The following is a 24,094-nucleotide window of genomic DNA, read 5'->3' as shown; positions in this document are numbered from 1 at the left end:
TCCCCTTGTGGACTGGTGTATTTGAGTCTTCTCCTTTACTGTACTAAAGGGAAAGAGAAAACAGATCACCCTCAGTGTTTCTTTGCTGCTTTTTTCTCTCAGACATCTAATTCCTTTTAGTTCAGAAAATTTTACCTAGCAATAGCAAGGTCTTTTAAGAACATTCTTTATATCAGTCATATGTCTGTCATTATTTTGTATTTAAAGATTGTATTGTTGATACTGTTACTAGAAAGAACAGTTGAAAGAACTAAAAAAAGACTGATTAATAAATGAAAATTCTTTCCATACTAATTATATACAAACCATTCACATGTACCTTTATTAATATGCATAAAGCACTGAACAAAGGGCCCACTGCTCTTTTAATTCAGCTTCTCTTTCGCTGACTAATATTTTGGATCAAAATGAATCATTCTTTCTCAGCACAAGCTTGTAAGACTATTATTTAATACTTTCCAGCTGTTGACATCTGGCATATGATTTCAGATGTTTTTGTATCTTTGGTGAATACTTTGTTTTTAACCATCTGAGATTATGTCATAGTCTTTCTGGTTAATCTTTTCATCATTGTCTGATACAGAAATGCCAAAGTAGCTAAGTTAAACTCTCCACCTGTAGAATTTTTACTTAAGTCACTGCTTTGGGTTCCTCAAAGGTTCTTCGATTCTATGCAATCTGGGATGATACAGACAGCATGTTTGGTGAATGTCGGACCTACATTATTCATTACTATCTTATGGATGATACAGTGGAAATTCGAGAGGTCCACGAACGGAATGATGGACGAGATCCCTTCCCACTCCTCATGAGCCGCCAGCGCATGCCCAAGGTTTTGGTGGAGAATGCAAGTATGTGTGATTCAGTTTATCCTCTGTTAATTGGGACCTTTCCTGGATCTCAAAGGAGTTAATCAGTGTGGTCATTCCCTTTACACTTGGGAGGTGCTTGCTGTGTTCTCTTAGGTACTCAAAAAGCGGCTTTCCCATAACTTCCCTCCTTTACTGGCCCCTCGATCCAAGCTTGTATCTGAAATGGTCTGGCAGAGATGACTGATACCAAGATCAGGGGAACAAAACCAAAAGAGCAGTGGAAGATTTATTTGAAGTGTGGAAGAGCAAGGCTTCTGAGCTGAAGCAATTTCATGTCAGATTTTTAATGCATTTCTGAAACAAGCTTGTTTTCATTCAGAGATACAGCTTACCATTTCCTTATGTGCTTTTCAGACTTTGCTTCTCACCTCAACCACTTCCTAATCAGGCAGTTTCTATGTGGGATAACTTCAGATGGGAAAAGGCATTCTGTGGTTCATAATGGTGGGTCCCCATTGTATCAACCCTTGGTCTTTCTTTGTTGATATAAAATAACCTTATCAATGGGAGTGTGAGAATGCAAACAAAGTGCAGCTGAGACAGGCTGTCTGTCACTACTTCTCTGGAATAAGTAGACTTGCTTTAGTTATTGACTTAATAGTTTAAGAATTTTCTCTTACAAAAGTGTCATCTTGGTCACATGTAATGACCAATGTTTGGATGGCTGACAGAACTCTGTAATAAATACTTTGGGTTTTTTTGGTTTTGTTTTTTAACTCTATTTTTTGGAACTAAGAGATAAGAAATTCCAGGTATTGAGCAAGAGATTTGTCTTAGAGGTTATAAACAAATTGGCCGTCTGAAAGCTAAATCCATCCTACTCACATGTATTGCTTGGTCTGCACAGTGTTTTTTAAAAATGCAGTTATCTGGGGGCAAGGAGGTGGAGATTTCCATTACTGGGAGAGTGGATAATCAGAATGTGGTGAAGGTATATCCTGATAAATATGTAATAGAAGGAAAATGTACAAGAAAGCAAATGGATGCATCTTAAATGCATAGTGCTGTGTAGAAAAAAAAGGAGATGTATAACGCAATACCATTTACATGAAGTAAAATGCACACAAAACAGTGTAAATATGCAGATAATCAGAAAGCTGCTCATTAGCATGGTTGCATGTGAGGCAGAGGAGAATGAGATTGGGGAAAAGGATAAAAGGGAGTAAAAATTGTCATTTTTAAATTAAGAGACTTAACATTAAGCACCTCTTTTTTTGAGAAATGAGAATAATTGCTAACACAGTTTACATTCTCAAATAGCGATAACTGGATCCATGCCCTAGTTCAACTTAGTCTGGCTGCTGCCTGCCGTGTTTCTTCTACTTAGCTCCCATAGAACCCTCTTAGAGTTCTGTGACACTGGGACTAATATACTAATTTTGGCCTTCCAGAATGCTTAAATGAGCCTGCAATGCCTGCCATCTGGAGCTAACAAACGTCAGAGTTATGATTAAGAAGAAGAATGGGGATGTATTCAGGATGGCATGAAAAAAGTGTCAGTAAATCTCTTGAACTCTCAGGTTCCATGTTTGTGTCTGCCTTATCAATGTGCCTTATGAATGTGGCCTATGTTTAGACTTTTCAAGATGTAATCATCCTCATCTATAACTTTCCAAATTTTAACAATTTTCAGCAGGGGTAGATGGAAAGGCAGCCTGGTGACCTATGTAGGGTCCTTTGAAAAGGTAGGACACATATCTTTTTGTGAAAGTTATTGTTAGTCTTGCAGATAGAAAAGGCTAAGCTTCCATCAGCTAAATAATTCCTTTAACTGGAACCACGGTGTTAAAGTGTCTGACTGACTCCCAGAGGCATTAATCCAATGGATAATTTTTATTGAATTCGGTTAAACAAGGGTTAAATATCTGCTATGGGAACTATGTCATGTGCTAAGTGCTGTGCTATGGAGGATAAGATGAAAATGTAACTCCTAGACCTAGAATCCCTGTCCTTCAGTCACTTCTAGCGGCTGGGGAGACAAGTAATATAAATACTCAAAGCGCTTAAACAGTAACACAGGTGCTCCAGATTATCTGATTGCTAACTAGTTATGTCATGTAGACAAAGCTCAGAAGAAGAGGTGTGAGCTAGAAAGACTAAAGGCTTTGCAGGAAAGCTGGGTGTGGACCTAAACAATGGACCCTTAACTAGGAAAAATCTAATGTATAGAAAGGAAGTGATTCCAGAAGTAAGATCTGAGATATAAGAAGTGATAAAGAAAATGGTAAAATGTAGGTAAATCTAAATAAACATTGACTATACAAACTAAAGGAACAATGTTAAATTTGAGGGGCTTAAAACATATCAAAGTAAAATTAAAGTATATTACAGTAATGATATTGGAGCAGTGATAGGATTAAAAAAGAACAAATTTTGAAAAATGTTTGAGTATTTTTATGGATTATTTATTTTTATTGAAATAAAATTAACTTACAATACTATATTAGTTTCAGGTGTACAACACAGTGATCTGATACTTTTATACATTACAAAATGATCACCAGGATAATTCTAGTTATCATCTGTCACCACACAAAGTTTTTGCAGTGGTATTGTTATTTTCAGTGTTCCCCTGACAACTCTAATGCATAGCCAGGCTTTTTTTTTTTTAATATTTATTTACTTATTTGGTTGCGGCCGGGTCTTAGTTGTGGCACGTGTGCTCCTTAGTGGTGGCTGGTGGGCTTCTTATTTGTGGCTCAGAGGCTCCTTAGTTGCCACTCACTGGCTGCTTAGTTGTGGCACGTGGGCTCTTTAGTTGCGGCTTGCCAGCTCCTTGGTTGTGGCGTTTATGTGGGATCTAGTTCCCTGACCAGGGGTCAAACCCGGGCCCCCTGCATTTGGAGCATGGCATCTTAACCACTGCGCCACCAGGGAAGTCCCTACAGTATTATTGACTATATTCCCTATGCTGTACATTACACCCCCATGACTTATTTATTTTACAACTAAAGTTTGTACCTCTTAGTTTTCCTCATCAATTACACTCATCATCTTACCCCACTCCCCTCTGAGAACCACCAGTTAGTTCTCTGTATCTATGAGTCTGTTTCTGTATGTTTATTCTTTTGTTTTACTTTTTTAGATTCCACATACAAGTGAAATGCAGTATTTGTCTTTCTCTGTCTGACTTATTTCACTTAGCATAATACCCTTTAGGTCCATGTTGTCAAAAATAGCAAGATTTCATTCTTTTTTATCGTTGAGTAATATTGTGTGTGTGTGTGTATGTGTGTGTACAGCACTTTCTCATTATCCATTCATCTATCCATGGACATTTAGATTGCTTCCATATCTTGGCTATTGTAAATAATGCTGTAGTGAACAGAGGGGTGCATAAATCTTTTTGAATTAGTGGGGTTTTTTTCCCCAGAAAAATACCCAGAAGTGGAATTGGTGGATCTCATGATAGTTCTGTTTTTAATTTTTTGAGGAATCTCCATACTGTTTTCCATAGTAGCTGCACTAATTTTACATTCCCACCAACAGTGCACAGGGTTCCCTTTCCTCCACATCCTCGCCAACATTTGTTATTTGTTGTCATCTTGATAATAGCCATTCTGAGAGGTGTGATGTGGTATCTCATTGTGGGTTTGATTTGTGTTTCTCTGGTGATTAGTGATGTTGAGCATCTTTTCATATGCCTGTTGGCCATCTGTAGGTCTTCCTTGGAAAAATGTCTCTTCAGGTCCTCAGACCATTTTTTTTAATCAGGTGGGTTTTTTGTTTGATGTTGAGTTGTATGAGTTCTTTCTATATTTTGGATATTAAACCCCTTATCAGATGTATTATTTGCAAATAGCTTCTCCCATTCAGTAGGCTGCCTTTTTGTTTGGTTCCTTGTTTCCTTCATTGTGCAAAAGCTTTTTAGTTTGTTGTAGTCCCATTGGTTTATTTTTGCTTTTGTATCCCTTGCCTGAGGAGACATATCCAAAAAAAAATGTTTCTAAGACTGATGTCAAAGAATGTACTGCTTATGTATTCTAATAGGAGTTTTATGGTTTTAATTCTTACATGTAAATTTTAATTCTATTTTGAGTTAATTTTTGTATATGGTGTAAGTAGTCCAGTTTGATTCTTTTAACGTGTGGCTGTCCAGTTTTCTCCACACCACTTATTGAAGAGTCTGTCTTTTCCCCATTGTGTATGCTTGCCTGATTTGTCATAGAGTAATTGACCATATAAGTGTGGGTTTATTTCTGGGCTCTTTGTTCTGTTCCATTGATCTATGTGATCTATGTGCCAGTACCATACTGTTTTGATTATTGTAGGATTGTAGTATAGTTTGAAATTAGTGAGCGTGGTACCTCCAGTTTTGTTTTTCTTTCTCAAGATTGTTTTGGCTATTCAGAGCCTTATGTGTTTCCATACAAATTTTAGAATTATTCTAGTTCTGTGGAAAATGCCATTGGTATTTTGATAGGGACTGCATTGAATCTGCAGGCTAAGTAATATGTTTATTTTAACAATATTAATTCTTCCAATCCATGAGCACAGTGTATCTTTCCATTTGTTTGTGTTGTCTTCAGTTTCTCTCGTCAGAGTCTTAACAGTTTTCTGAGTAAAAGTATTTTACCTCCTTGGTTAGATTTATTTCTAGGTATTTTATTCTTTTTGATGCAGTTGTAAATGGATTTGTTTTCTTTTTCTGTTAGTTCTTTGTTAGTGTATAGAATTGCAACAGATTTCTGTATATTTTGTATCTTATGGCTTTACTGAATTCATTTATTAGTTCTGTTTTATTGTGGCACCTTTAGGATTTTATATATATAGTATCATATCATCTGCAAACAGTAGCAGTTTTACTTTTTCCTTTCCAACTTGGATTCCTCTTATTTCTTTTTCTTGTCTGATCGCTATGGCTAGGACTTCCAATATTATGGTGAATAAAATTGGAGTGAGTGGTCTTCCTTCTCTTGTTTCTAGTCTTCAACAAAATGCTTTAAGCTTTTTACTGTTGAGTGTGAATAGCTGTGGGCTTGTCATGTATGGCCTTTATTAAGTTGAGGAAAGTTCCCTCTCTGCCCACTTTGTTGAGAGCTTTTATCATACATGGATGCTGAATTTCACCAAAAGCTTTTTTTGCACCTATTGAGATGATCATATAATTTTTATTCTTCAGTTTGTTAATCACATTGATTGATTTGTGGGTTTTAAACCATCCTTGCACCCCTGGGATAAATCCTACTTGATCATATTGTATTATGCTTTTAACATAGTGTTGTATCCTGTTTGCTAATATTTTTTGAGGGTTTTTGAATCTATGTTCATCAGTGATATTGGCCTACAATTTTCTTTTCTTGTGGTGCCTTTGTCTGGTTTTGGTATCAAGGTGATGCTGTCCTCATGGAATGAGTTCAGAAGCATTTCTCCTCCTTCAATTTTTTGGAATACTTTAGAAGGTTAGGTTTTAACTCTTCTCTAAATGTTTAATAGAATTCACCTGTGAAGCCCTCTGGTCCTAGACTTGTTTCTTGGGGTTATTTGATTACTGATTCAATTTCATTACTAATAATCAGTCTATTCATATTTTCTATATCCTCCTGATTCAGTCTTAGGAGATGGTGTGTTTTTAGGAATTTATCCATTTATTCTAGGTCGTTCATTTTGCTGACGTGTAATTGTTCATACTAATCTCTTATGATTCTTTGTATTCCTATGGCGTCAGTTGTAACTTCTCTTTCATTTTTGACTTTATTTATTTGGATCCTCTCTCATTTTTTAGTTGATGAATCTGGCTAAAGTTTTATAATTTTGTTTATCTTTTCAAAGAAACACCTCTTAGTTTCATTGATCTTTTCTGTTGTTTTTTTAGTCTCTATTTCATTTATTTCCTCTCTGATCTTTATTATTTCTTTCCTTCTACTCACTTTGGATTCTGCTTATTCTTCTTTTTCTACTTCCTTTAGGTGTGAGGTTAGATTGAGATTTTTTATTTCCTGAGGTAAGCTTATATTGCTATACACTTTCCTCTCAGAACTGCTTTTGCTGTGTCCCATAGCATTTTGTATCATTGTGTTTCCATTTTCATTTGTCTCCAGGTATTTTTTATTTCCTCTTTGATTTCTGCAGTGACCGATTGGTTGTTTTGTACTATATTGTTTAGCCTCCACACATTTGTGTTTCTTACAGTGTTTTTTCTTTTTTTTATTGAAGTATAGTTGATTTACAATGTTGTGTTAATTTCTATACAGCAAAGTGGTTCAGTTATACGTATATATACATATATATACACACACACACACACATTCTTTTTATATTCTTTTCCATTATGGTTTATCACAGGATGTTGAATATTGTTCCCTGTGCTATACAGTAGAAACTTGTTGTTTATCCGTTCTATATATCGTAGTTTACATCTGCTAACCCCAAACTCAGAATCCATCCCTCCCCGACCCCACCCCTGGCAACCACAAGTCTGTTCGCTGTCTGTGAGTCTGTTTCTGTTTTGTAGATAGGTTCATTTGTGTCGTATTTTAGATTCCACATATAAGTCATATCATATGATATTTGTCTTTCTCCTTCTGACTTAACTAGTAAGGTAATCTCAAGGTCTACAGTTTGTTTTTTTTTTCCTTGTAGTTGATTTCTAGTCTCATGGTGTTGTGATTAGAGAAGATGCTTCGTATGATTTCAGTCTTCTTAAATTTACTGAGACTTGTTTTGTGGCCTAGCATGTGATCTGTCCTGGAGAATGTTCCATGTGCACTTGAAAAGAATGTATTCTGCAGCTTTTGGATGGAATGTTCTATATATTTCTATTAAGTTCATCTGGTCTAATGTCATTTAAGGCCAGTGTTTCCTTTTTGATTTTCTGTCTGGATGATCTGTCCATTGATGTAACTGGAGTGTTAAAGTCCCCTTCTATTATTGTGTTACCATCAGTTTCTCCTTTTGTTTGTTAATATTTGCCTTATGTACTTAGATGCTTCTATGTTGGCTGTATATATATTTACAATTATTACATCTTTTTGGATTGATCCCTTTATCATTATGTAATGCCCTTTTTTGTCTCTTTTTACAGGCTTTGCTTTAAAGTCTACTTGGTGTGATTTAAATATTGGTACCCTAGCTTTCTTTTCATTTTCATTTGCATGGAATACCCTTTCTCATCCTCTCACTTTCAGTCTGTCTGTCTTAGGTCTGAAGTGAGTCCCTTGTAAGCAGCATGTAGATGGATCTTGTTTTTTTATTCATTCAGCCCCTCCATGTCTTTTGATTGGAGCATTTAGTCCACTTACATTTAAAGTAATAATTATTGGGGAATTCTCTGGCAGTCCAGTGGCTGGGACTCTGTGTTTTCACTGTCAAGGGTGTGGCTTTGTTCCCTGGTCAGGGAACTGAGATCCTACAAGCTGCATGGTGTGGCCAAAAAAAAGAAAACAATGCCACAGAGTCATGAGCTGTGTCCTCCACTGCCCATCACTTCCTGGGGTAACTCAGAGAGCTCTAGTAGGGTTGGGCACTAGACACTGGGAGAAGGAACCTTTGGTCTATAGGGCGTTTAAGATGCGTGATTGGGAAGCAGCCAACCCTTTTCTTTTGGCAAATCAAGGGCTGGAGCGTTAGGTTTTCTGAATGCTGTAGCAGAACCTTAGTCTCCTTCCTTATTTTCTTAGCAATTATCAGTTAGGATAGTACCAACCCCCCTCTCATGCTCCCTGTCATCAGAGTTCTGGGGCCAAGCTTTGTGGTTCCAGCTACAAAGTGTGGCACCTTACTAGAACTGACTGATGATCTTATGGTTTCCATGGAGGCCAAGTTGCAGGGAATCAGTCTTAAACAATCAACACCTAGTTTTCATAAGAGAGTGTGACAAATTAGATTTATTCCAAAAATGGAAGGTTGATTCTACGTTTGAAAATCTGTTGATTTCCCAGATGAACGGATTACCGGAACCATTGTGCTGACTGTCCCTGCCTCTTGGCACAGGACTAGATCAGACTGCCCTTGTAGCAGTGACCACAATTGAAATGAAACCATGTTTTGTGTGTTTAGGGTCTGTGGCCCCGAATAGAATGTTTTCTCCATCAAGGCAGGAATTTTATCCATACTGTTAATTGTTATAATCTCTGTATTCAGCAGTGTACCTGTTACACGGTATATGTGGTCACTAACAATTTGTTAGATGAACGGATAAATGGGTGGGTGGTTGAAGTAAATGACTTGGACCCCCCACCATAGATCCAATACTCTGTCTTTATAGAAGGACATTTATTCTTTTCTCTTGTAATGATTCCTTCTAAGCATTAATTCTACTAAGATTGGTGACCTCTAGGGATAGTTCAAGCCGAATATGGGAGAGAGACTTTACAGAAACAATCTGGGTTATTATTTATGTGTCCTGTTCGCAGATGGAAGTACTCAGCCCTGTGTTCTGCAGGGAGTGTGGAGGAGTCCCTGACCCTCCGTCAGAGCTGAAGCCTGCACTCCCTCTGGTTCTCAGGAATGCCTGGCTGCCGTGTGTCAGTCTTTCTTCCCATCCTCATTCCTTTTCTTTCCTCTCCCTGCTGTCTTTTGTTAGAGAACTTCCCTCGGTGTGTGCTGGAAATCTCAGACAAGGAGGTGTTGGAATGGTATACTGCCAAAGACTTCATTGTTGGGAAGCCACTCACTATACTTGGGAGAACTTTCTTCATTTATGATTGTGATCCATTTACTCGGCAGTATTACAAAGAAAAATTTGGAATCTCCGATTTACCACGCATTGATGTGAGCAAGAAGGAACCACCTCCTGTGAAACAGGTAACAGGACACTGGTTCTGAGGTTAGAGAGAGAGTTCATCTTCTGATGCGTTAATAGAAATTTAAGGAAAAGGATAAAAAAGGCTCTTATGTGAATACCCAATAAAAAAAATGGACAAAGCATGTGAAATAGAGCAGTTCACAAAAGAAGAACTACAAATGGCTAATGAACATACGGAAAGACCCTCAATTGATAATCAAACAAAGAGAAATGAAAATAATGAGGTTTAGGATCTGTTTGCTCTAAAAAGACTCACAATATCCAGTGTTTGCCCTGGTGTGATGCAGTAGGCATCGTGTACTGTTAATAGGCGAACAATGAGAAAAACTTTTCTGAAGGGCAGTTTGTCTCATTTAAACTTTTTCAAAATAAAATATCACGTATCTCTTGACCCAGAAAATCTGGTTTGGGGATTATAAATAGATATATGTGAGGATGTGTAGTGTAGCATTACTTACAATAAAGTGTAAGGACATTGGCAGAATAAATTATAGTATATCCATCCATATAATTAGAGGACTATAAGACTTGTTAAAAAAAGAGGGAGTCTATGCATATTAACAGGAGAAAATGTCCATAACATTTTTAAGGGATTGTGAATACATGACATGGCACTATTTTTGTAGATTACTGTATACAACATCTGTGTATATTACTGAGGAAAAGACCTGGAGGAATGTTTCCCCAGACTATTAACAGTGGTTAGTTCACTGTGGGAAGGGGAGGGAGGGAGGGAAGTGGGAGATGACCAGGGAGCTTTCTTTCTGTACTGTGTGGTTGTAATTTTGCTTTTTTTTTTTGGCCATGCCACATGGCTTATGGGATCTTAGTTCCCTGACCAGGGCTTGAACCCATGTCCCCTGCAGTGGAAGCATGGAGTCCTAACAACTGGACCACCAGGGAGTTCCCTCAATTTCAGTTTTTATACCAAGCCTTGTGTTACTTTAATAATTTAAAAACTTTTTGATTAAAAAAAAGACATCTTTTAAAATTCCAGACCCCTAAGGCATTTCATTTTTTCTTGCCTATTTATCAAACCCTTTTACTTAAAAAGTGATTGGGAGGGCTTCCCTGGTGGCGCAGTGGTTGAGAGTCCGCCTGCCGATGCAGGGGACACGGGTTCGTGCCCCGGTCCGGGAAGATCCCACATGCCCCGGTCCGGGAAGATCCCACATGCCTGAGCCTGTGCGTCTGGAGCCTGTGCTCCGCAACGGGAGAGGCCACAACAGTGAGAGGCCCGCGTACCACAAAAAAAAAAAAAAAAAAAAAAAGTGATTGGGAGCAAAACAAAAACTGATTCACTGAAGATGTTGGAAGACGGTGTTCTTTAATTGCAACATCGCTCTCCTTAAAATCACGCAGAACCCCAAAATTCAGTTCTGTGCACCTCAAAGTCCACTCTCAGAGTAAGTTCATGGTGTCTTTAATGCACCAAAATAGTAATTTAATAAACTTGAACCTTCAGAGTGGCTCAGCCACATATTTTAGAGTTTGAAATGACAATTGGATGTTTTCAAAATTCCACATTACACAGCAGATTCAACAAGCATCTAAAGTATTAAGGCCACAGTGTCGTAGACCAAAACACTGGTGCTTGTTGTACCTATTTGGGGCAGGCACAACTCAAACAACCTCTTTGTTGCCCATGTATAAAATAGTGTGTTAGCACCTGTGGCCCATCTTTATTTTGCCAGCGTGTGTATAAAATAATGTCCGTGGGCTTTTTCCTTTTTGAAAGACACTACTGGAATGATGGAATGATTGAATTCCTCCAGCCTGGGCCCCTGCCTTCCCCGCATCTGCTGCCCATGCTGCTTGCATTTAGCCTCCAATTCTACTGAATTACAGGTGGTTCTGCATCCTGTTTTATTCCCCTGGACTTCCGCTAATGCTCTTTCTCCTGCTTGAACCACTTCTCCATCATTTCTCTACACGGCTTTTTCTTAACTCTCACAACTCAGTGTAGGCTTTCTCTCTTCCAAGAAGGCTTCTCTGAAGTCCCAGGCAGGGCTCGCACCCCATCGTCTGTGTTCCTGGGATACTCTGTGCCTCCCTCCACTAGCACTTGTCGTATTAAAACATCTGTTTATGAATTTTTCTATGAGACTAAGTTCCTTGACAGCAGGACCACTGTTCATCTTTGTGCTCCTAGCACCTAACACAGTGCCTGGCAAATAGGAGGTATGTGGTGTGTTTCCTGGATAGACTGAAGAAGACTGCCTAGGCAGTATGTATTTGTTCCCCTCAAAGGCAAGTGATATCTTAGGCAAGGCTTTTAGAAGCAACATCTCATAAAAACAATTACAAAGAAGGATTTGGATTTTGGTGCTAGGCGTTCCTGGGGCAATAAAACTTCCAGAAGGGAGTGTGGGTGATGATAGTGCCTCTTGCTGTCAGTTTTTCCTCTGATAGAACTCCTTACCCATGAATGTGCTCATGGATTAAGAATTATAATAAAACCGATGTCCCTATGCACCAGTTTTGGGGGCAGCATTTGATGCAGTCTACAGGAAAAATACCATGTGAACAGATCTAGATTTTAATCAGCCAAACTACTCCACCACTTGAGTTTATAGATGAGTATTGTGTGAAGTTGCAGTCCAGGCATCACAATGAAAAGTACAAGGGTAATCCTGTTAAATGTCAAACATTCTCATAAGGAGGAGTCTCACCTAACCAGGAAGTAGGATGGGGAGGGCTTGTAGCACACTGGTGCACTTTTCCTAGTGGACGGCTTTGATCTGTGTTTTGAGCTGATAAAAGCTTTGAGTCCTAGAAGAGCCCTGCTCTCCATCCTCGTTACTATCACCTTTCTACCCCCCAAACTTGTCTTCTAAAGAAAGGGAGGGAAGACTTGGATAGAGAGCAGAGAGAACTGGAGAACCACTATAGATTTTGGTTTGTTTTGCCCTGTCTCAGTTACTCTGTATAATACAATGATTTCTCCATCCTTACATATGGCACATTAATTATAGTGTTTGGTCAGTTTATATTCTCTCTAATAAATAATTCTGCTACAAATAAATCCTCTCTGCTTGTCCATGAAAGTCTTTGTTGGAAATGAGTAGGAAAGCTCCACTTACCAAGCAGCAAATACCTTTTAGCTCTCCTCAATCATTACCTCTCAGTCATCTGAACTCTACACAATGTAGTTGGAACACAGGGATGAGAGCCGTAGCAGGTTCTAGAGGGACCAAGCCAGAGTCAAGCTGATGGGCAGGGACAGAAGTGGATATGCAGTGCATATATTAATTTGAGAATCTCGATACCCAGGTCAGGCTGATCTGCCAGATCAGGAGTAAGTCCACATGGATCCAGAAGCCAGATGTGCTGGATCCATCTGGAGACATGCTAGTAGGAAGGAGGAAGAAGCCAGGACCAGGAGAGCTCATCTGCCGTGGAGCTGGCCTCTGAAGGCAGCATCTGAAGGATGAGGGACTGTAAGACCGTGTGTGCGTGCATCATTAAGAAAGCCTGGGCAGAAGCTCTGGAAGGTGGGTCATACGAATAGGAGTGTCTAGGCGTGATAATGTCCAGTCAGAGGAATGGTTCTAGTTTAGAACAGGACCCAGGCGGTAGCTTGGAGCATGAAGAGCATGGTGCCCGCACCACAGGCACAGGGGCTGATATTTAGAGAAGGTCTTTATTCCAAGCAGAGGAAATGAGATGCAACTTGGGAAAACTAGGTAGAAGCCTGTTAAAACAAAAGGAATTTGAGAGGAAGGTGCTCAGGAACTTACCTCGCTATTTTAAAACTCCTTAACCTCCCCCACACCTCCCAACCAGGCTGCTCTCACTGTGTATTGATATTGGACTCCACCACTGTGCATTTCCGCCCACCTCCAGAGTAAGCCAGAGCTTAGCATGCAGTGTCTCACCCCAAGTCCTTCTGTCCATTGGCAACCGTGTGTATTCACTGAGTAGTGGTTTTGTATTTGGAGCAAATTAAGTCATCGTCCATCTACTGGATCCATTAGTCATATTCCAGCAATGAAGATCACGTTAACTACAGCCCAGGAAGTGGGTGAAGGATCAGTGTTCTAAGCACCCCACCTTGGACGAACATAGCAGAGTCCCTGGTTCCTGAGGGAGTCCCCTGTTGCAGATGGAGCAGGGCTCATATAGACTAACTTGTTAAAGTCCCTGAATACAGTATATTAAAAGATTTGGGGAGGGTATCTACAAGTAAAAGCATGGTACAAGCTAGTTTGCTGAGAAAGCATAGCAGAAAGGAGTCAGAGAAAAAGAACTCAGCTGCAGTCCGCCTAGCATTGATGAGAGGGAGGAAAATAACCTCTGAACTAAAGTTTTTTTTTTTTAGATACATGATTTTTTATTATTATTTTTAAAAATTTATTTATTTTTATTTTTGGCTGTGTTGGGTCTTCATTTCTGTGCGAGGGCTTTCTCTAGTTGCAGCGAGTGGGGGCCACTCTTCATCGCGGTGCGTGGGCCTCTCACTATCGCGGCCTCTCTTGTTGCGGAGCACAGGCTCCAGACGCGCAGGCTCAGTAGTTGTGGCTCACGGGCCTAGTTGCTCCGCGGCATGTGGGATCTTCCCAGACCAGGGCTCGAACCCATGTCCCCTGCATTGGCAGGCAGATTCTCAACCACTGCGCCACCAGGGAAGCTCTCTACTTAAGTTTTTAGACAAACAGAGCATCCTATAGCGGTGCTTTCAGCCCTTCATGGAACCTAAATGAAAAACATACGTTCATCCTAAATTTTCACACTCACCAAATAACCTTTGCATCTGGAATTTAGTTCCATGAGTTTGCTCCTTCACTAGGAAAGGGGAATCCTGTGTGGACAGGGGGGTGTGAGTTCTCAGTGAAGTATGGCTATCATTCTCTGAGGCAAAAATGAAGAAATAAAAATAGGGACTTCCCTGGTGGCGCAGTGGTTAAGAATCCGCCTGCCAATGCAGGGGACATGTGTTCGAGCTCTGGTCCGGGAAGATCCCACATGCCTCAGAGCAACTAAGCCCGTGCGCCACAACTACTGAGCCCAAGCCACAACTACTGAAGCCCACATGCCCAGAGCCCGTGCTCCGCAATAAAGAGAAGCAACTGCAATGAGAAGCCTGTGCACCGCAACGAAGAGTAGCCCCCGCTCACTGCAACTAGAGAAAGCCCGCGCGCAGCAACGAAGACCCAACGCAGCCAAAAATCAATAAATAAAATTAAAATTTTTTTAAAAAGAAATTAAAATATTAGAAATACGGAGGTAACTCGGAAGTAAGTAGCATGAACCAAGTCCTGACACCCCCACCTTACCCCTACCTCCGACACACACACGTGCCCACTTTGGGTGAATTGAGAAAACAGTTTCCAGATCTGCCAGGCTGAGACCCACACCCCAGACAAAGAAGTCACAGACAGACCCATGGGCTTCACTGTGCTGGAGGGCCACAGGGGCCAGGATTGGGGCTGGGAGCAGGGCCAGGCTCTGCTTTGGCAGTAAGGGGTCAGTGGACATCAGTGATAGATTAAATCCAGCCCTGAGGGTTACTTTGTAGCATCATCAGTCACTTTTATGAGCAGTGATCATGGTGTAAAATCTATAAAGAGGAATGGAGTATGTGATATGTTATTTTTTTCTGATTACATTTGTATATGTAGAAATTGCTTTTAAATAAATGTTTTCTAGATTTTAAAAAGAAACTTACAGTTACCTTTAATTTTTAGAACACGGAGCATCTGCTTTATTTCTTGCTTTCTGTGTTTCTTCAGGAATTACCTCCCTATAACGGTTATGGACTAGTTGAGGACTCTGCTCAGAATTGCTTTGCGCTCATTCCAAAACCTCCAAAAAAAGATGTTATTAAAATGCTGATGAATGAGAACAAGGTGCTTCGTTATTTGGCTGCACTGGTGAGGACAATTTTTGTTTTTTAATTTATTTAATTTACTTTATTTTTGGCTGCACTGGGTCTTCGCTGCTGCACGGGGGCCCTCTCTAGTTGTGACCAGGGGCCACTCTTCGTTGTGGTGCACAGGCCTCTGCTGTGGAGCACAGGTTCTAGGTGCATGGGCTTCAGCAGTTGTGGCACACGGGCTCAGTAGTTGTGGCTCGCCAGCTCCGGAGCGCAGGCTCAGTACCTGCGGCGCATGGGTCCAGCCGCTCCGCAGCATGCGGAATCCTCCCGGAACAGGGCCCGAACCCGCGTCACCCTCACCGGCAGGCAGACTCCCAACCACTGCACCACCAGGGAAGCCCCAAGGACAATTTTTATATCCTAAGATTCTGTTCTGTCTCAGTACTGTGCATAGTTGTCCGTTTTGTCTGTAAGCTCTAGAGTAACAGCTGTCAGAGTTATGTGTTTATTTAAACAACCATTGGTTCCAACCTTCAGGCAGGTTGGATAGTATTAAGTATGGTGCCCTTGAACCAAGACCTAGCTCAAGTCCTATCTGCCCTCACAGTCTTTCTTAAATCGTTAATCTCTCTATCCCTCAAATTTTGACAGGCATTTTGGCCTTTTTTATTAAGCAATTATGAAAGCTTGACTTACATTCAAATTATCTATTTTTGTGCCTTTCCAGTGAACTGTGATTTTCTTGAGGGTAGGGACCATGTCTTACTAATTTTTATCATTGGTGATATCTAGCTTGATGTATTTTATATTCATTAAATGTAACAAATGGAATCATACTAATTTAATAGATGTGAACTTTGAGAGGTCATATGGCTAGTGGCTAAGAGGTTTGGAAACAGACATAAATTCAAATCCTGAGTGTTCCACTCACTGGCTGAATTACCTGAAGCAAGTTACTGATAAGAATTCAAAGGATAATGTCTTTAAAAATAGAAAAAAAAGCAGAAATAGAAATATAACCATTTTATTTAGAAATATAGACATAAATAGAAATTGAAATAAGTTACTCTGGGAATAGAAATGTATTTGAAAAAATAAAAATTAAATGAGAACATAGTTGACTAATGTATTTTTTAAATATTGAAAAAGCTTTGAAACAAGGGAGTTCTAGCAAATTCTAGGTCAACTAGAACACTCCATACGTTAAGAATTCTGATTAATGAAGGTTTTGCATTGTTGCTAAGTTCTTTGAGTTACTGTTAAAGTTCAAGAGGTTTGTTGAATTATGACATAGTAACTATGAACTCCTTGAGAGCAGGGGTCATGTCTCTTTAGACTTTGTAGGCACTCAATAACTGTTGGATGAATGGGTAAATGAATTTATTTACACATACACTATCTGTGAGTCAGGCAATATAATATACTCATTTTATGTTTCAAAACATAAGAATCAGAGACTAATTGGTGTGTCCCAGGTCTTAACTGCTTAGACAGAGGCAGGACTAGCGCTCAACCTAACGAAAAATATAATTCGAAAAGGTACATGCACCCCAATGTTCATAGCAGCACTGTTTACAACAGGCAAGACATGGAAGCAACCTAAATGTCCATTGACAGATGAATGGATAAAGAAGTTGTGGCATATATATGTATGTATGTATGTATATACACACACACACACAGACACACATACGTACATACAATGGACTACTACTCAGCCATAAAAAAGAATGAAATAATGCCATTTGCAGCAACATGATGGACCTGGAGATTATCATACAGTAGAATTTCAGTGAACAAATGGAGAAGAGAAGAGTGCAATAGAAAATTACCATTAAGCACACACCTCAGCAGTCCTTGTTGCTGACAAGGTCCATCAACGGATGCTAAAATTAGTGGGAAAACCTTTGAGGAGAAACAAGATTTTCATGGTTTCAAAGTATCTCCCTCAAGATATTTACTAACTGCAAAGGGAAAGATGGTAACTTTACAGGGGAGAAACCCACCAGGCATCTTCTTAACCAAGTGATCAAGTTCAACATAACCAATAAAAAGATGTTTTGTTATCATGAACTCCTTGGTATGCACAGAGGTGGACGTGGTTTTTTTTTTTTTTTCCCTGTGGTATTTTTGCCAAAGATGCAAAAGTGAGATGCATGAGGGACAGTCAACAAAATAATTGACCAGTACTCATGTCAGGGTCATGAAAGACAAGAGCAGACTGAGGAACTGTCACAAATTGGATGAGATTGAAGAGAAATAACAACTAATGCAGTATAGGATCCTGAAACAGAGAAAGAACATAAGTGGAAAACAGGTGAAATTTGAATAAGGACAGTAGTTTATTTAAAGCATTATACCATCATTTTCTGGGTTTGATAACTGTGCTATGATTATGTAAGATATTACTGTTAGGTGAGGCTTGGTGATGGGCTTACGAGAATTCTCAACTATGCAACTTTTCTGTAAGTCTGATAAACTTATTTCAAAATAAAATGGCAAAAACAATTTTAAAAAAATTTTTAAATACTCCTTCCTGCCAGGGTGAGCTATTGCTCCCAACCCCCTTGTACACCCGTGCCTGTAGTCCTGCTCAGAACTTTATTTTATTCTAAGTGTGATGGGAATCCTCTGGAGGTTTGAGAGGAGAGGAATGATGTGATTTTATTTTTATTTGTTAAAAAAAAATTTTTTTTATTATAAGGGTGTTCAACAAAAAAAGTTTGGAGACTGTCAGTTAGGGAATGGTATGAGGAAATTATTTTACTAAGAGGAAATCCAATGACTTTCTCAACTAAATGAGAAATTATGACACAAATAATTCCATGGTCTGAATGAGAAGGTATGTGCTGAAATTGTGATGTGAGAGGATTTTAGTCAAGAATAAGCATGTCTGTATTTAGGCTTGTTCAGTCTGGAATTTGTTTCTCGGTGATTTGATTTAGGAAAAGTCTTAACAACGTAGTTTCTCAGAATCACTTCAACTCTATGACATATTACTCCTTCCTCCCTTCTTAAATTTTCTTTTTTAAATTATGTATAAAAATGGATTTGTTTAAAGGCATAAGCTTTGCATAATCACTTTAGTGTCCTCGAAGTTGAACATAATGTCAGCCACGAGGTTTCAGACTGGCAGCCTGTGGACAGAATGTAGCCTATATGTTTTCTTTGGCCTGCCTGGTGCTTTTAAAGTGTTGAAGTCAACATTTTAAAGTCAGGGTTTTTATATAGTAATCCAGATTTCTGTTTTCTCATGAAAAATTGGATCTAGCAACATTGGGCCTATATTCATTCCCACATGGCAGCAGCCTTCCTTAGATGAGGTATGTCCTTTCCCGGCCCCGGAGCCCCACCCCATACTGTTCATTTATATTATACTTCATATGTTAGGCTTATATTGTACCCTAGTCCCCGTAGATATTTCAGTTTGAGGCTTCTGCGTAAATCACGTACCTTCGTAATATCCTCTTTTCTTCACCTTTCCAGGAATCCCCCATCCCAGAAGACAAAGACCGCCGATTTGTCTTCTCTTATTTTCTAGCCACTGACATGATCAGTATCTTTGAGCCTCCTGTTCGCAATTCTGGTATCATTGGGGGCAAGTATCTTGGCAGAACTAAAGTTGTCAAACCAGGCTCCTCGGTGGAAAACCCCATCTATTATAGCCCCAGTGACTTCTTCATTGGTGCTGTGATTGAGGGTAAGTCTCAACACAGTTTAGGCTCTCTTTCTGGCCAAGTGAATGGGTTCTTCTTATTGGGAATTTAATTCAGTTAACCCTTGTAGGAAGCAGTTAGTCTGCAGTCCAGCTGTACATGTGGTATAATGTCTAAATCTCCTTTATCAATTAAACTGTAAATTGGTTGCATTTGTTGGCTGTAGATGGAAACTCTGAGCTCCCTAAACACCGAGCGAACTAGTGCATATTAGTTTAGAGAGCAACTGAAAGTTCATTAGTCTAGGTCACAAATACATATCTGTGAATTTTTACTCTCAGTTGCCTGATAAGAACATAACCAGGCAAAGTGTATTTCTACCCTTTCCCCAGTGTTTGGCCACCGGTTCGTCATCCTTGATACAGACGACTGTGTTCTGAAATACATGGAGAGCAATGCTGCCCAGTATTCACCAGAAGCACTCCTGTCAATTCAGAGCCGTGTTCGAAAGCAAGAAGCCCCTGCACCAGAATTGGACAAGTATGTTTGACCATCTAAGGTCCATTTTGGCTTTGGCACAATGAGATATTCAGGAAGCAGTTCTTAAAATGAATGGATGATCACATTTTAGATTTTCAGATTTCCCTCACCAATGGAAGGTCTTAGACAACCTAGGTTACCTGGGTCCAATATAATAACTAGTAACTTAGAACTTTTCAACTTCATATATTTAGCAAATAATTATTGAGTGCCTTATATGTATCAGACACTATCACTAGGCCCTTAGGCTTTTATCAGTAAACAAAATAGACCAGAAGTTGCTGCCCTCATGGAGTTGACCCTCTACGCAGCGGGAGATAGCTAATAAACAGCACCAGTAAGTTAGTTATGCAGTGTGTTGGGTGATGAGTGCTGTGGGAAAGTGGAGCAAAACAAGGGTGATAAGGGTTCTGGAAGGTGAGGGTGGGTTGCAGTTGGTTGGGGGAGGTGGTCACACCTTGAGAAAGTGGCACTGAGCAGACACGTGAAGGTAAAGGAGTCAGCTGCGTGGACGTGTGGCGGGAGAGCTTTCCAGGAAGAGGGAGCAGTGAGTGCTAAGACCCTACGTATTAGCACACCTGGAGCACACAGGTAACACTGGCAAAAAGTAGGCCGGTGAGTGGCGGCAGTGGAGGAGTGAGGAAGAGAAGCAGAAGCTGGAGGTAGGAAGTTAGCAAGGGCCCAGGTTGTGTAGGACCTGCTAGGTCTCTGGAAGGGTGGTGGCTTTCCTCTGAGTGAAAACGAGAGCCACCATGGGGCTTCCGAGTAGAGGAGGGGCACCATTTGACATGTGTTTTAAAAGAAGGGGCTGTTGTGTTAAGAATAGATTCAGAGGGAGATTAGTTAGGAGAATGTGGCAGTGATCTAGGCAAGAGATGACGGTGCATGGACCAGGGTAGTATCCGTGAAGGTGGGGAGAAGTGGTCTGATTTGGGGTATATTTTAAGGTAGAGCTAATAAGGATTCAGACAGATGATATAGGGGAGATAAGAGAGTAGGTAAGGATGACTAAGGTTTTTGGCCTGAGCAACTGGAAAGGAGTTGCCACCAACTGAGATGGGGAGGAAGTCTACTGTGGGTAGGGGAGGGTTTTTTCTGGCAGGGCGAAGGCAGGAGGGATTTCAGTTTGGGATATATTAGGGTTTTTTTTTTTTTCGTTTTGTTTTTTAATTTTTATTTAATTTAATTTATTTTTTGGCTGCGTTGGGTCTTCATTGCTGCACACAGGCTTTCTCTAGTCGCGGCGAGAGGACGCTACTCTTCGTTGCAGTGTGCAGGCTTCTCGTTGCAGTGGTTTCTTTTGTTGCAGAGCATGGACTCTAGGTGCGCGGGCTTCAGTAGTTGTGGCTCGCGGGCTCAGTAGTTGTGGCTCGCAGGCTCTAGAGCACAAGCTCAGTAGTTGTGGCGCACGAGCTTAGTTGCTCCATGGGTCTGGAGATCTTCCCCGACCAGGGCTCCAAACCCATGTCCCCTGCATTGGCAGGCGGATTCTTAACCACTGCGCCACCAGGGAAGTCCAATGTACTAGGTTTAAGATACCTATTAGATACTCAAGTAGAGAGATCAAACGGGCTGTTGGATATATAAATCTGGAGCTCAGGTGAGAGGTCTGGGGCTGTGGGAGTTGTGGGCATATAGATGATATTTTCAGCCATGAGACTGGGTGAAATCTCTCAGGTAGTCATTATAGACAAGAGAGAATAGCTCCAAGGATTGCGCTCTGGGGTTCTCCAGCACTGAGTTGGGAAGAGAAACTGAGCAGGACGACTAGTGAGGCAGGAAGAAAACCAAGTGGGTGTGGTGTCCTGAATCCAGGCTGTCCCCTTTTGCACAGTAGGGACTGTAAACGTGACCATGAGAACAATCTCAGCACCAATGGGAAAATTTACTGCTGTTCTGCAACTTTAAAAAATTTTTGTCAAAACATGAAAAGCTCTGATGGTTATAAATGTATAGGGAAATGAAAAATAGTAAAATTGAGTTTTATTAGTGCACTGTAATTTAAGACATTGGCAACATTGAGAATTAAAAGTGTTTTATTTCTTTATAAAAAGCATATTAAGAGTAGTTGGAACAGTGCTTGCCTTCTTGTCATGTAACTTATGATACAGAGTGAACGTCTTTTCTGTGCCTCGGCAAGTTGTCATATTCCTTTCCAAGTTTGGATTGACTTCCAACATTTTATTATTTTTGCTTTCAATGTTGCGAAATACATCCTAGAGTTCCTTTAATGAGTGAAATATCTCAGAGTTCTTTTAATGTGAAGTTTTTTGTTTGCTGGCATCTGGGATATCTTCATCCTTTTTTTTCTTTTTTTGGCTACATTGGGTCTTCGTTGCGGTGTGCGGGCTTCTCATTGCAGTGGCTTCTCTTGCTGCAAAGCATGGGCTCTAGGTGCATGGGCTTCAGTAGTTGTGGCTCGAGGGCTCTAGAGTGCAAGCTCAGTAGTTGTGGTGCACGGGCTTAGTTGCTCCAAGGCATGTGTCTTCATCCTTTTCGTTACGACCACTTCCCTCATTTATGTCAATAAGCCAGCCTTTGCTAGGGTCCTCTGCCTGCACATCGAGAGTCTCTTAAACCACAGCAGTGTCAGCATTCCCACGGTCAGCTATTTCTTCTCTAACTCCGTTGTGTTTGACTTGAATTCTGCTTCTAGCTCTACCTCTTTTGGTTTCTTTGCCACACTCTCATCTTTGTTGACCAGTTCTCTCTTCAGTTATCCATTTTTGTAAAATGTCACTTGAGTTTATCCTTTAGAGAAAAGGAGGCAACATAAGCTACACACTTTGCTGTCTGTGTGTGACTTGAAAAACAGATGCCCAGTGATCAGTCACTGACAGACTTTCAAAGAAGTGATATGATTGTCGCTGATTGTGATGCACATCTATTATTTGTGTAATGATTCGTGGACTGAAAATCTGACAATTTGCACTTGAGGCAGTTACTCACAGTTACTAACTGAAATTTGAACTGTGTTGTTGAGGGACTGGGTTATTTAACCAGATGGTGGTAAGTGAAATTCATGCATATCTGAGCCTTGCAAAAACAAGAATTGCCTGCAAATCAAGGAAGACAGTGATTCATTGTGTCACATGGGGATTTAGCAATGTGTAGGGGACACTGGGGACCTCAGTGCAGACTTCCACTGGAATAGGAGGGGCGGGAGTGGGCTTAAGAGAATGGGAGGAGAGGAATTCGAGCTTGGAAGTATAGCCCCCTCTTGAGGAAGTTGGTGCAAAGGGGAACAGAAAAATGGGGGAGTAGCTGGCCGGCGAAGTGGGGTCAAGAGAAGGTATTGGTGTCTTAGAATAAGATAAAGAGAAATTCAAGTTCTGGGTTAAGAAATCCATGGCTATCCTTGTGTTGATCCTCACTTTACCCCTCTTCTCTTGTGATGGGTCAGAGAGGTGAATGAGAGAAGATGCTTGAAGGTGATATGAATACAAAGGTCATGCTCTAAGGAAATACAAATCCTGTATTTGAGTAATCATTGCTAAGAATAATGAAAAGGGATCCTGAGTACTTGTCAGGCCTGAGAACTTTTTATATCAAGTGTTAGTTACAGGATGATGAAATTTGCAGTTAGCCATCTTCCTTCTCTGAGCTGGAAGATTAAAACAGTGCACAAGTGGTTGGAGTATTGACTTCATCTGAAGTTCTTTTCAGGCTTGTGTCTTCATTGCTGTACACTGAACTCAGACTTACAGATAACAGATTGCTCATAAGCCCACTCCTCTGCACAAACCCTCCCCGTGTGAAGAGCATGAACACCCGTGTGTTCGCATATCTTGTCCTTGTTTGGTTGACTTGCCCGTCTGTGCTCTTCAGCTTCAGGAGGACCCTCCTCCCCTGCTCGACGATCCTTTTCATCCTCTCTTTTTCACTTCCAGCAATTTTTCCCATATAGGCATTTCCAAATATTCTCACTTTCTTTTCCATTTTCTTGAAGCCCCAAGCGCCTCCATATTCACTTTGCAGATGGTCTCAGACAGACCCAGTGATCCAGTGTGAGCTGCTTCTGTTTTCCTACTCTTCACCTTAGAGTGTTTCTTTACTTATCTCTTTACCTTCTTGTCACAGCTAAGTAGCTCCCATTTCTCCAAATTTAATTCTTTTGTGTCTGTCACCGCCTCCTCTGACTGCTCTCGTATCCAGACACTCTTCAGAAGTTGTTTACTTGAGGTTACTGATTGTTTTCCAATCTAATGGTCTCTTGTCATTTATTCATTAATTCAGTGATACTGGCGCCTGCACCATATGTCAGACTTTAATAAACATCTAGGCAGCCAGGTGAGGGAATAGGAGCTCACTGTCTAGGGCAGAGGTTGGCAGACTTTTTTGCTACGAGTAGTAAATAATTCAGGTTTGTAGGCCATACCAGAATCTCTGTTGTAACTACTCAGCTGTGCACCCGTGGGGTGAAAGCAGCCATAGACAATGTATAAATGAGTAGGTGTAGCTG

At 40.4% G+C, this 24,094-nt stretch overlaps 1 protein-coding gene across 2 annotated transcripts in view; it reads left to right on the top strand.

Annotated features, from left to right (window-relative positions):
* The window catches only part of EFHC1 (EF-hand domain containing 1), a 60,445-nt gene that overhangs the window by 21,933 nt on the left and 14,418 nt on the right, over nt 1-24,094 (top strand). For both annotated transcript variants that reach the window (XM_082662736.1, XM_082662735.1), the window contains 5 exons: nt 659-851; nt 9,397-9,617; nt 15,351-15,491; nt 18,923-19,136; nt 19,485-19,632. In XM_082662736.1, the coding sequence (XP_082518862.1) occupies nt 659-851; nt 9,397-9,617; nt 15,351-15,491; nt 18,923-19,136; nt 19,485-19,632 (917 nt within the window). The remainder of the gene's footprint in view (nt 1-658; nt 852-9,396; nt 9,618-15,350; nt 15,492-18,922; nt 19,137-19,484; nt 19,633-24,094) is intronic.

Source organism: Grampus griseus (assembly GCF_964374135.1).
Source record: "Grampus griseus genome assembly, chromosome: 10".
Lineage (NCBI taxonomy): Eukaryota > Metazoa > Chordata > Mammalia > Artiodactyla > Delphinidae > Grampus > Grampus griseus.
This window is presented reverse-complemented; position numbering and strand designations above follow the sequence as displayed.